General features: G+C 40.0%; 1 protein-coding gene across 1 annotated transcript; it reads left to right on the top strand.

The window, feature by feature from the left end:
- Window positions 1–249: 249 nt before the first annotated feature.
- Window positions 250–8,695, top strand: cdc45 (CDC45 cell division cycle 45 homolog (S. cerevisiae)). Its single transcript, XM_031727934.2, has 18 exons — window positions 250–472; window positions 583–642; window positions 1,025–1,117; window positions 1,370–1,507; window positions 2,543–2,689; window positions 2,786–2,844; window positions 2,930–2,978; window positions 3,074–3,135; window positions 3,230–3,280; window positions 4,843–4,962; window positions 5,075–5,206; window positions 5,301–5,399; window positions 5,480–5,641; window positions 5,742–5,880; window positions 5,962–6,045; window positions 6,157–6,275; window positions 6,788–6,864; window positions 8,353–8,695. Exons 1-18 carry the CDS (start codon window positions 422–424, stop codon window positions 8,415–8,417), a joined length of 1,707 nt encoding a protein of 568 aa, XP_031583794.1. The 5' UTR covers window positions 250–421; the 3' UTR covers window positions 8,418–8,695.
- The last annotated feature ends 4,084 nt before the right edge of the window (window positions 8,696–12,779 follow it).

The raw sequence follows: 12,779 nt of genomic DNA, 5'->3' as shown, positions 1-12,779 counted from the left end.
AACGCTAATGTTAAAATAATATTGTGTTCTTAATAAAGTCTAAAGGAGTTTACACATATTATAAAAACATCGTTATGACATCGTTTTAAATAAATTAATAAATATCTCAAATCAATATAAATAAAGCTATAACTTTATTTCAGCTCTTTTTAGTTCCAGCACTGCTCTGTTTTCTCAACCTGGTAGGCGTGACTTCCGGCGTTTGACGTTGCTGATTTTCTTTTCTTTCTGATTGGTCGGGAGTGACGTGTAGATTTGGCGCCACATTTCCAACAGGGAACAGAGCGGCATCGCTGTGTGTGTATTGTCAAAGCTCCGAGCCTGACAGCAAACCAAAATAACCCGCAGTTTATGCCACCTCAGGGTGATTAGATTAGGCTCGTCTTATTTCAATAGTTTTAATCGACTGACTTCTCTGAAAATGTTCATCGCGGACATAAGAAAAGATTTTTATGAAGTTGTCGCCAACCAGGTAAGGCTAACTCTAACATTAGCCAACATTGCCTAGCAGCTAGGAAACTTAACATCTGACATCGCAAACTGAAATCGCTTACATTATAAACCTTCTCGTGCTACTTACAGAGAGTCGTACTCCTGGTGGCACCAGACATTGACGCTCTCTGCGCCTGTAAAATACTGCAGGTAAGACATAAAATGTTAGCAAGCGGCAGCTCCTGTAGCCTTTGCGTGCACAGTCTTTGATTGTTTTTCCCTGTTATTTTGCCTCTCTTGTTCTAGTGGCTTTTATGCATGATGACTGACATTTGCGCTCTTAAACTAAGGTCATTGTAGAGGGTAAACAGAGAGCACGCTGATTAAATACTTCTAGTTATTATGGACTTATGGACACCCAACCGTACTGTCGTAATGGGGAGGTTACCATCTGTTCATGCGTTAACTGGGAATATTACTGACAGTAGGTTTCAGTAAGTGCCTGTTGCAGTTTATGGAGCTTTTTTGACTTTTACTGTGTTCAGAGTAATTATAAGCTGATGTAAACACTGACTGCTTGTGTCTTCACTAGGCCTTGTTTCACTGTGACCAGATCCAGTATACACTTGTGCCAGTTACAGGCTGGCAGGACCTTGGCACTGCCTTCCTTGAACACAAAGAGCAGGTATACTTAAATAAGACCAGAAGGCTGTGCTGCAAAGCGAGATTGACGTTAACACGTTATTTTAAGCCGGTATGAAGGTGTCTCTCTTTTAGCTTTTTGAGATCACCATGGAAACGTTTGCTTTTTTTATGTGTTTCTGCTTGAGAACCTGAAGCGGAAAGCTTTGTAGTACACTACTCTGAGCCTGTATATAAATATATGACAGTAAACACTGAACCTTATGCATTGTGTTGGCTGATTTTTGTGCTGCAGTTTCGATACTTTGTTCTCATCAACTGCGGAGCAAATGTTGACCTCCTTGAGATGCTGCAGCCAGATGATGACTCCATCTTCTTCATCTGTGACACTCACCGGCCTGTAGATGTGGTCAATGTCTACAATGATACCCAGGTGATGTGCAATGGTTTGCTAAATCAGGCTACATCCCCACTAATAAGTTCACATAAGTTCACGGGCTAGGGTCTACCCCACAGAGCCTCAGAGTGGCACAGGGATTCACTCAAGGCATGAGAAGAGAAGGATCAGATGGTGTCAGGGCTGTAGGACTCAGCTCAGTGGCAGAAGTTTGATGAGGATGTGGATGCAGTGCTCGACCCTACAGCTAAAGGGGACGTAAAAAGTTTTCGAACCATGATGGCCATCATAGTGAGCATGGTAGTGGAGATGTTTGGAGTGCAAGATGAAAGAAAGGCCAAGTTGATGTATTATTTTAAAGCAGAAGGGGGAAAAAACAATTCTGTATATGTGAATTAAAAAACAAAACAAAAAACATGCTTCTCACCTCATCAGTCTCATCAGTTTGTCTCAGGAGCCAAATAACAACACACACATTTCCTCCAATTCTGTTTGGCGATGTGTATAGTCTGTCCACTGGTATGTGTGTGTTTAACAATATTAACCACTAGTTTGCCTGTAGAGCCAGGCTCTTCAGAAGGTGTTTGTGACCATTGCTTAGTCCACAGGAGAATAGCCAAGATAAAGAAATGTAAAACCTTTACAAGCATCAAAGTCCAAAACTTTAGAAATAGTTGTTGTTAAAATAAGTCCAAAATACATAAATCAACCATTTTTACTCCACATTCTCTCCAGCATCTCGGTGAAGTGCCCAGCTAGTTAGGTATAAGATTTTTCTTAATTTCTGTGACTGATAATGTCCAGCAGGCAAAGTTAGCGTAGGGGCCTTTAAATATGTAGATAAAGTCTCCTTTTTGCCCATCAGGACTACAGATGGAAGCACCCTTGTGTTATTGTGCTGTACTGTATTTGCATTCTGGTACAAAACCTCAAATAGTTCATTATCTTTATGCATTTCACTGTAAACAATGATCCATTTGCACCTGAAGTTCATTGCATGTAAGATTAACAATACTCCCACTTGTTTGTGGAAGTGAGCGTTACATTAACTCTCTGTCTTCTGCTCAACAGATTAAGCTGCTCATCAAACAGGATGACGACCTCGGCGTGCCGTCGTATGACGATATCTTTCGAGATGAAGATGAGGAAGGAGAAGACTCTGGAAATGAGAGCGATGAAGGCTCAGAGCCGTCTGGGAAACGCAGGAGATTTGATGAGGTACGCATTAAACCGAGTAGGTGCTGCCCGCAGGAATGAACTGGTAGAGTGAACTGTTAAGGCTGTTACACTGGGGCTGTGGTCCTGTGTTTGCAGGGGGCTGTCGAAAGGAGAATTGAAAGGCAGCGAGCGAAGAGGGAGTGGGAGGCTCGAAGGTGAAGTGTTTTTACTTAGTTGTTTGGTTCTTTCTCTGCACAGCACAACTGTTGAATGCAAGCTTACCTTTCATTAATTTCACAGGAGGGAAATCCTGTTTGACTATGAGCAGTATGAATATCACGGCACCTCGGTGAGTTTTGACAACCTCACATGAGTAATATAGGAACATTAATGTTACCTGAAATTCTGAATGAACTCCTGAATTTTCATTTGTTTTCCTGTCAGGCTGCGATGATGTTTTTTGAGCTTGCGTGGGTTTTGACTAAAGATACCAAGGACATGCTGTGGTGAGCTTTCTGAGGAGATGTCATCTTTCATGGCAAACATTCTTGAGATACAGTTTATACGGTCTGTTAGATGTGCACTGCTTCTTCTTTGCAGGTGGGCCATCATCGGGCTGACAGACCAGTGGGTTCATGATAAAATCACAAAGTAAGGATGCCCTCAGTTTTTCAAAACTATTATCAAAACAATTATAAACCAATTTCCCAAAAGCTCAGGACATTGAAAAATGTAAATAACAGCTGAAAGCAGTTGCTGTCAAACCATTTAAAACCTTAAATCAGTCAAAATCTGAGAGTATTTTTTTCTTTTACTTTAATGAAAGCATGCAAAGTATTTATCTTGTACTACGGAAATTTTGAGACTTACCGGCTTGCAAATTACATAAGGTTGATGCTTTTTGGGTCTTTTCTTTTCTAGCTCACTGATAACTCATTTTTTTCTGGGTAAAACTGACTTTTGAGCTCCTTTACACCTCCCACTCCAGTTATAAAAAATCTGAAGCCAAAATGTCGTTTTTGTCCAGAACCAACTTCAAGCTGTTTAGGTGTTTTGGGATATAACATAATCCCAATGACAAAACTGCACCAACTTGTCTGTCAAACTGACAAAACTTCAAAAACGGTGCCTTGGCTAAACAAGGATCGTGTCACCATGTGAGACAGGTGGCTTGTTATATCAGGGGTGTAGAAAAAGCTGAGCCATACTGTTGAAATTGCACAATTTTTCTTACATTAAGATATTGCAATGATTCAATATGCAGTTACATTTCTTTACACTGACACAAAGGGGAATTTTAACTGGTGCGGTCCATTTAAAATCAAAGTAAGCTGTTTGTGGCCTGTGATGTAAAATGAGTTTGACGTCCGTGGGGAAGATCTCCTTTTTATCCATATTTTGTCTCTGTACGAGATTCCTTCTGTGCCCCTTTGTTGTGGACATAAAAATGATTTGATTTTTTCTTTTTAAGCATTTCAGGCCTGAAAATTTCACGTAGTTCTGCGCCTGTGATGTTATGAGGGCTCGAAATAAGGTGCCAAATTTTGACCCAATGCTGTGCTCTTTGAGTGCCGTGACTCAGTTTGAGTTAAATATATTAAAGTTACTATAATAAAAAAAACATCAGCAGATTCGCAGGAGATGAATTGCTTTCCATGTCTTACTTGATATATAAAAAGAAATCAGTTGCTTAACAAATTGGCCCTCCTTAGAGATATTATTGGACTGGAAGCAGACAAGTTCAGCACATGGACTCTTTAGCGATGGAGCCATGCTCGTGCAGAATGTGCTTGAGCACCGACTTACTGAAATTTACTGAAAACGCTGCCTCAGCTGAAGCATGTGTTGTTCAGGATTAATGGATATCACAGATATGTCACTTGGCTATATCATGAGCAGTGTTGCACCCCTCATGTTGGACTCTGTGCTGGTGAACCTGCATCTGAGGCTTCAACATCCACAGTTTCCAAAAAGAGGTTTAAATTGTGATGGTTCAGACCACAGGATAGGTTTCCACTTTACCTTTAACCTTTATTGTTCAAATATAATATTTCAAAGATTTACCAATCATTGAACTTTGGGTTCTGTCTGAAATATAAATACAAGGAAACTTTGTGTAAACTGTTCTTTAAAATCACTGCTGATCCCTTTAAAAAAAAAAATATTTCTGCTGAATTATTTTTGTCTGCCTCGCTTCTTTTTTTCTTTTTTAGTATGAAGTATGTGACCGACATCGCCACTATGCAGCGACACGTTTCCCGACATAGCCACCGAAACGAGGATGAGGAGAACTCGCTCTCCATCGACTGTATGAGGATCTCCTTTGAATACGAGTATCCTTAACTCATCTGGCTTGTTGCCTTTACAGATCTTTATGTTCCACCTGATTTCTGCCACACAAGTGCTGAAAATTCCTGAAAGTCAGAGCCTTAACTGTCTCTTCAGTCTTCGTCTTACCCTTTACCAGCACTGGTCTCTGTATGAGAGCATTTGTAATTCATGTTACACTTCCTGCAGCTTCAAGCTCTGGACCTTAAATGGCCAAAAGAAACTCCAGGAGTTTTTAGCAGACATGGGGTAAAGTGCTTTCAAATCCATGCTTTGTGTGTTACCGAACTTCCTCTTTTTGTTGAGCCGGAATTTGTTGTATTAAATAAAATTTGCGTTACAGATTGCCGCTGAAACAAGTGCGTCAGAAATTTAACTCCATGGATATGTCGATCAAAGAAAACCTGAGGGACGTCATTGAGGAGTCCTCCAATAAATACGGGTATGAATTTGAATGGCAAACACTGACTGCTCATCCAGTCTGCTTTTCCCGGTTCTACTCTCATTTCTCCTCTTCATCAGTATGAAGGACATCCGTATCCAGACGTTCGGCGTTCACTTCGGCTTTAAGAACCGCTTCCTGGCCAGCGACATGGTGCACGCTACTGCTGCCTTGCTGGAGAGCGCTGAGAAAGATGACAGCGAGACTGACACCTTCATCAAGGCTCTCGATGCCCTTTCCAGGTGTGCAAAGGAAACTAAGGTCACTGTTCAAAGACTTAATTTGCTTGCATTTCCTTTAAAAATGTCTTCCTTTATTTTTTCTTTCGTTTTGTTTGTGCAGGAGCAACATCGATCGTCTGCATTCGGGTATTGAGCTGGCGAAGAAGAAGCTGATTGCCATCCAGCAAACGGTCGCCAGCTGCATCTGCACCAACCTCATCCTGTCACAGGGACCCTTCCTCTACTGCTACCTCATGGAGGTGCGAGTGTTTGGATGCCTGAGACGTGCATGCTTTCAATTTTATTTAGCCATATATCCTATTCACATTCTCTCTTTGTAGGGAACACCTGACGTGAAGCTGTTCTCCAAGCCCATGGCGCTAACGCTGCTCTGCAAGTACCTCCTGAAGGCTTTTGTCCTTTCGGTGAGTGTCTGAACGCTGTCGGGACTGATTCACAGTGTAGAAGGAGGCTCACTGAAATTATAGTTATTGAAGTCTCTCTGCTCTTTTGCTCACGGTGTCTTGGCCAATTAGACGAGGAATAAACGCTGCAAACTGCTCCCCCTCGTCATGGCTGCCCCCAAGGATGTGGAGAAGGGAACTGTCATTGTTGTGGGAATCCCACCAGAGTCTGAGACGTCCGACAAGAAGAAGTAAGTTTCTCAGTTTATGATTTCTCTCCTCCTCAACCTGCGTCTCTGGTTAATTAGCTGCTTTTTGAAAGAGATCGGAGTCCACAAATCTTGGCAGGACCCAATCACAACAACTCAGAGCCTGCTGGAGATGTACGGATGTAAAAGTTCACCAATGTGAGCTGATTTTTGTCCATGCAATGCTCTAAAACTTAAAACCAGAATCTTCAAGTGGTCTCTGAGGTTAATGGTGAGCCTGTGGATGTGATATGTGAGAAGAGTTATAAGTTAGAAGCCTTGCAGCAGCATTCTCAACAACCTGCAGACGTTCCAGGTTCTGTTAAGACCAGCAAACGCTGAATTATAATAATTCAGACACAGTTAAATAAAGGCGTGAATATTTTCCAAATCAGAGCATGACACAGTGGGACTCAAATAACAACTAGTGGCTCTTATTTCCTTTTCACATTTTTCTACCAGTATACAACAACATTGCCTCATTTCTTCCTCTGCGTTTGTTTTTGCCCTTTTAGTTTCTTTGGTCGTGCATTTGAGAAAGCTGCAGAGAGCACCAGCTCCAGGACTCTTCACGACCACTTTGACACTTCAAGTAAGAAACAGTCATGTGTTCTGTTTTTTCAGTCAGTGAATTTGCTCTTGCATGTCTGCAATGTGGCCACTAGGTGTCAGCCTTGTCTTTGTTTAATGTGCAATCTGTTGGTCTTGTCATTCCCACTAGGGCTGGGTATCATCACTGATTTCTAGAATCGATTCCATTCCGATTCACAAGGTCCTGAATCGATTCGATTCGAATTGGGGAAATTTTGCCTCAGACAGTCAGAAATATTATAATTCAGATCATGCGTCAGTACATTTCCATATTTTTATATCTATAAAAAGAAAACTGACACTTGCGAGACTTTATCAAAGGTGTAAGCATCACAGCAGATGCCTTTGTGCCAAAGTAACTGAGGATAAAACACAGAAAAACATGAAGGTGATTTTCCTGGCCTGGGATTTTATAAAAATATTCTGCAGTAGATCAAAAACGAAAGAAAACCATTAATCAACATATGAACGTTACCTGATGCTGCTGAAGTGAAGCAGAGCAAAGTTACAGAGGTTTGATTAGAGACGAAGCTAAGCGTTTTGCAATTTTGCACAATTTAAAGTATAAATTTGTTCTGTATGAACAGCAGAAATGAGGCTTTCTTTTCAGAAGTAAGTAAAAGGAAACAAACAGCGGCCGACAGCGCTGTAAACAACGGTAGACTTGTGTAGACTTGCTTGTAACAAGCAAGCGAATAATGCAGAAAACAGATTTTTAGACGGGAAACTGTTCTTGAAGTTTCCTGAGAGAGAGCGCTGTGAATGAAGTGTGATTTTTATCGTGGTGGAAGCAAAACAGCAAAAGTCAGAGTGAATTCATGACTATGATTATGTGAAGCGTTGTTTGGATCTTCTTTTGCTGCTGGTTCAGTCAATATTGTTTGGAGAGAGATAAAACCTGCAGCTTCAGAATCTAACGCAAAAAGCATGTAAACACAAAGCGCGGACCCACCGAAACACCAGAATCAGTGAGCTGTCGGCTTTCGGCACGGACACGGGTGAGAAAGGCGACATCTCACTGATTCTGATCCGTCGGCGGGTCCGCGCTTTGTGTTTACATTTTTGTGCAGAATCCGTGTACCTGCTCTTTTTTACTGTTTTAGCTGTTTGGTGGTTGTTGAAAATTTGTGAGGTTTAACCTGAGATTCTGGCATTTCGGGCAAAATAAATTTATATAAAAAAATCGATTCAGGATTTTAATGAATCGATTTTACGTTATCCAAGCTAGAATCGATTTTAATCGATAAATCGATAATCAAAACCCACCCCTAATTCCCACCCAAACTGTCAGTTGCGATGCTGTTAGTCAGGAGTTTTACTTTAATCTGTCATGTCTTATATGTGAAAGAATATTTTAGAATATTTATCCAGTCCGCCATCTTTTTAAAAATCGCAAGCAGAAAATCTCCTCCCAGGATGTCAGAATGCTGCTGGATGATTTGTCCTGTTGGCATGTTTTTCTTTCTTATCTGTGTTTTTCTTTCTGCAGTAATTGAACTGAAGACTGAGGACAGGAGCAAGTTTCTGGATGCGCTCATCACTCTCCTTTCATGAGAAACCGAAGCTCTCCCAGGGGGACTTTTCAGATTGAGCCCACCCTCTCGGTTTGAACAGATCTGCTGCTGGTCACATCTGTTAGGCGTGTAAAATGTCACCAGCACCAGAACTTTATCCTTGGTTTTGTTTTTTAAGGTTTTAAGTGGTTTTTATGTGTATATTGTACAGTGTTTTTGTAAATGTGTTGTTTTTAAATTTATGTCTTTTATTCCCGTATGTGAGAAGTTCAAGTCATTCACATTTTAAACATGTTTAATAAATCGTTTTATATAATGGAGACGCGTTGATTTTTATGGCTTTTCCTCTGTAAAATGTACAGTTTTATATGATCAGGCGTTATTAACTTTTTTTCATACTCTTGCAGTATTTAATTTCTTTTTACCTTATCTAATGTATGAACAGAAAATCCAGCATTCCTCCGGTGTCATTTGTTGAACTTTCAGTATGTTTTGGCTTTGCTGCGGCCTGAGAAAAGTCAGCTGTCTATTTCAAAGCCCAGCCGGTTTTGCTTTCTTTTTCCTGAGAAGATAAACAAAATAATTACGTGAGGTAAGTTTTTGTTTCAATTTTGCAGAATGGCAACTTTGAACATCAAAATAGTTTTTAGTCTCATATTTTTAAATAACTCAAGGCATAATTTTACTGAGAACCCATAAAGGTGTGCTTAGTTGCCATATTGTAATTGTAGTCTATATAGAGACTGACGGGTATATCGGTATTTAGAATCAGCTTTAATGTTCAAGTACACATACAAGGACTCGGGTTATTTATCCCCACTTCTCAGTGAAAGAAGCACTTACTTTGACTTGACTGTCAACAGACAGTACATTGCATTATTTATTTAATATCAATAAATGGAGATAACTTTGTTATATTACAACAGCTGGGCGAGTCTGGAGTGCATAAACAGAGAGAAAACAGGTTTGTTTTTTTTAAAATTCCAAAATGTTTATGTGTCAGAATAAAGAACAGGCAGGCAAATATTTAACAGTTAGAAACTCTGGAAATAATGAAAGCTTTAATACAGCAATTATTGTTAAAAAAACCCCCCCACCCAGGATGTACCAACTGATAAAAACACTACTATTACAGTATTTTGTGGTTATTTAACTCAAACATATGTGGAACTTAAACACCTTTCAGTGTTGAAGTTTAACATATTACTGTTAATGCTTCCATAGGAGTTAAGAGGGTACGTAGCAGCCAGGTGCCCATAATCAAATGCACTTTAAAAACTAACTGTGTAGATCTTTATAAGCAGAGCTGTATTAGTTTGATGGTCTGTAGCCTTCAGGTAAGACATCAAGAATGAGAAGCCCAATAGTCTGAGATGGGTTATATGGCCAAGTGAGCAACTTTAACAAGAGGAAAATTGTCAAGACAGTTGCCGGTTTTTGAAGGAGTGGGCATCCCAGCAATTTGATCCCGAGGTCAAACTGCAATGTCGAGAGAAAATTAAAAAATAAAAATCCCAAGAGCCATTCTGACTGTTAAATATTAAAGTTCTTCACAGTACAATTAGACAAAGACTGAACAAGAATGGTTTGTTTGAAAAGAAGAGCAGGAGAAAGCCTCCTGTCTAGAAAGATGATGGCAGGAAGACTTAGGTTTGCAAAGTTTCAACCTCAAGACTTGTGCAAACATGCACAGGGCCATGTTTGGAGAAAACCAAATGTATCAGCACAATCATCCCATTCCAACTGTCAAGCACGGTGGTGGAGGGGTGATGATTTGGGCTTGTTGTGCATCCCAGGACCTGGGCACCTGGCAGGCACTGAGTTAACCAGGAACTTCTCTGTATACCTACATACTCTAAAGTCAAATGTGAGGTCATCTGTGTGGCAGCTAAAGGTTGGTACAAACTGAGTCATAAACAGGACATTGAGCCCAAGCACAGCAGCAACTACAACAGAATGTCTGAAAATCAAAGAATGAAGGTTGCAATGGTTCGGCTAAAGTCCAGACCTCAAACTGCTGCAGTAAGACCTGTGAGAGCTGTGCATAAACAAAGGGCCACAAACTGCAATGAACTGAAAAAACGCTGCAGACTTTGAATGTATGCAACTCACTTTTTAATGTCTAACATCTGATGAAGTCACGTATCATATGCTGCTTGAGTTGGCACAGTTGAACCGTATCTGCAGTGGTTATTGTTTCAGGGACAATATTATATTTAACAAAAAACTCTAAAAGGAAATGTTAATGAATACATTTAAGTTTTCATATTTGACATTTCTGCTTTTTGCAGAAATCAGCAGCAGATAAGGTCAGTTTTTCACGATCTGCCACCACACAGTCAGCATAAATCACCATTAGCTTGTTATTAAGTGTTAGTGAGTTTGTTGTGGTGCATGGCTTGAGGCTTTGCCAAAGGAACCCTTTTCCACTCCTAGTCTATTTAAACGTCACTCATATTAGAAGGAATTACCACATTTTTAAAACCCTCTGGTGGAAGGCTATCCATCCAGCTGCAGGCAGGAGGCAGGGGGCTGCAAAACTGCTGGGATCAGTCCTGAAAAATCCAGGCATTATAAGGAAGTCATAAGTCTTGTATCATGAAACAAAGACTTGGCAAAGTGTTTGCTGTTGGCAGTGGTCAGTGAAAGGGGCAGAGAAAGGGATCCAAACTGATAACAGTCTTTTCATCTTAATCCAGTTTTTTGTTTTGCTGACGCACAACTTGTGGTTCCACCAAAACTCTTCTTACTTTATTTCTATGATTTCCAGCTCCACTAAACTTAACATCTTCTCCTGAGCTCAGCCCGCTCATGTGGGGCAAAGGTGAGAGCACAGTCTTGGTCCACACTTGGGAATGTAGGCCAGGCCTCCTGGTGGTGACTTGCTGCCGCCCTTGAGACTCACTGTAAGGGAAAGGCCTGAGCTGCTCCCAGCGGGGTGATTTAGATCCCTATCGCTCCTGGATCAGGATAAGATCATGAACTTCAGGGTGAAGGGAATTTGGGTGGTTTCGCAGGAAACTCCGGACTGAGTGGCAGCAGCGGGGCGGAAACATGCTGCAGTGGAGGATGTTAAGGCAAACAGTGGTATTGTCAGGAGGGCGTGCACATCACCTTGGTTTAAGTCAGTATCTGCGAGTCATGCTGTTTTCCCTGGGCTGGTTGAGAATTACTTACATCCATAATGACACTGTTTACAGTCACAGCAGAGTGATGTTTTCCAGAAGAAATAATGTTACAAACTGTTACTGAGGAAGCAGAGTAGTTTATTTTAATAGATGTAATTATCCTAAATTGCTTCAGCGGCCTTTTTGCTTCCACCGCTGTCTTTGAGTTTATTTATTTATTTTTATTTTGTATTTTTGTGCTGTTTAATTATGTGGAACTCTTAACGAGTTTAAAGAAGAGCTGTATGTTTTAGTAGAACAAAAATGTCCAAAAATGTTTCCATGTAAGAGTACCTATAATTCTTTTGTACCAAAAAGTAATTATCTTTAGGTACAGTAGAAGATGAGAAGAAGAGGGGAACAATTGTATGTTTATTTTTAAAATAAATTATTTTTTGATGTATTTTTAAGGAGCCTGTAAAATCATTTTTTTACAGTAATATTAGGAAGCATAACTCCCCATCTCACATTATAATTCTATATTATTTCAGGCAGTCCTGATGTGTGTCTGCATTGCAATTCAATCACAAAAACTGAATCTGAATTACAAGAACGGAATTTACATTTTGAGAAGTAATGTTGTTTTTGAGGAAAATGGGCACATTATAAGTACATATAAGTATATCCAGTAATTATTAACTTTGAGGTGTTTTAGAGGAAAGAAGGTTTCTTTATGTTACACTGTAATTATACCGCATTTTTTGGGGTGCAGGTTGTATTACTGAGTAATTGAACCTTCCAGTTTTACATTGTAATTACCCAGGATTGTAAGTTTGCAGACTTTATTTCTGCGTAGCCTAACCTCCCCATCTTGAAAAATAATTACAACGTGTTACTAGGGCCATGAATTGTAATGTAGAGTAGTCTAACTTCCCCATTGTACATTGTATTTACAGAAAGAATTTAGGGGTGCAGGCTATATTATAGAGTAACCTAACTTTTCCATTTTCCATTGTATTTACACAGGATTTATTAAAAACATGCAGACTTTATAAGTAGCTTAACGTCCCATATTACATTGTAATTACAGATAAATTTTTGCAGCCCGTGTTATATTTTCAAGTAGGATAACATCTCCAGTTTGTATTGTAATTCCACTGTACATTTTGGGGAGCGGGCTGTATTAACGAGTAGCCTCCATCAAACATTGTAATTACAGAGAATTACTAAAGACAATTTATATCACTGAGTAACCTAACACCTCTTATCTTACACGGTAATTACACTTTTAGGGG

This window comes from Oreochromis aureus, linkage group 12 (assembly GCF_013358895.1).
Source record: "Oreochromis aureus strain Israel breed Guangdong linkage group 12, ZZ_aureus, whole genome shotgun sequence".
Classification (NCBI taxonomy): domain Eukaryota; kingdom Metazoa; phylum Chordata; class Actinopteri; order Cichliformes; family Cichlidae; genus Oreochromis; species Oreochromis aureus.
This window is presented reverse-complemented; position numbering and strand designations above follow the sequence as displayed.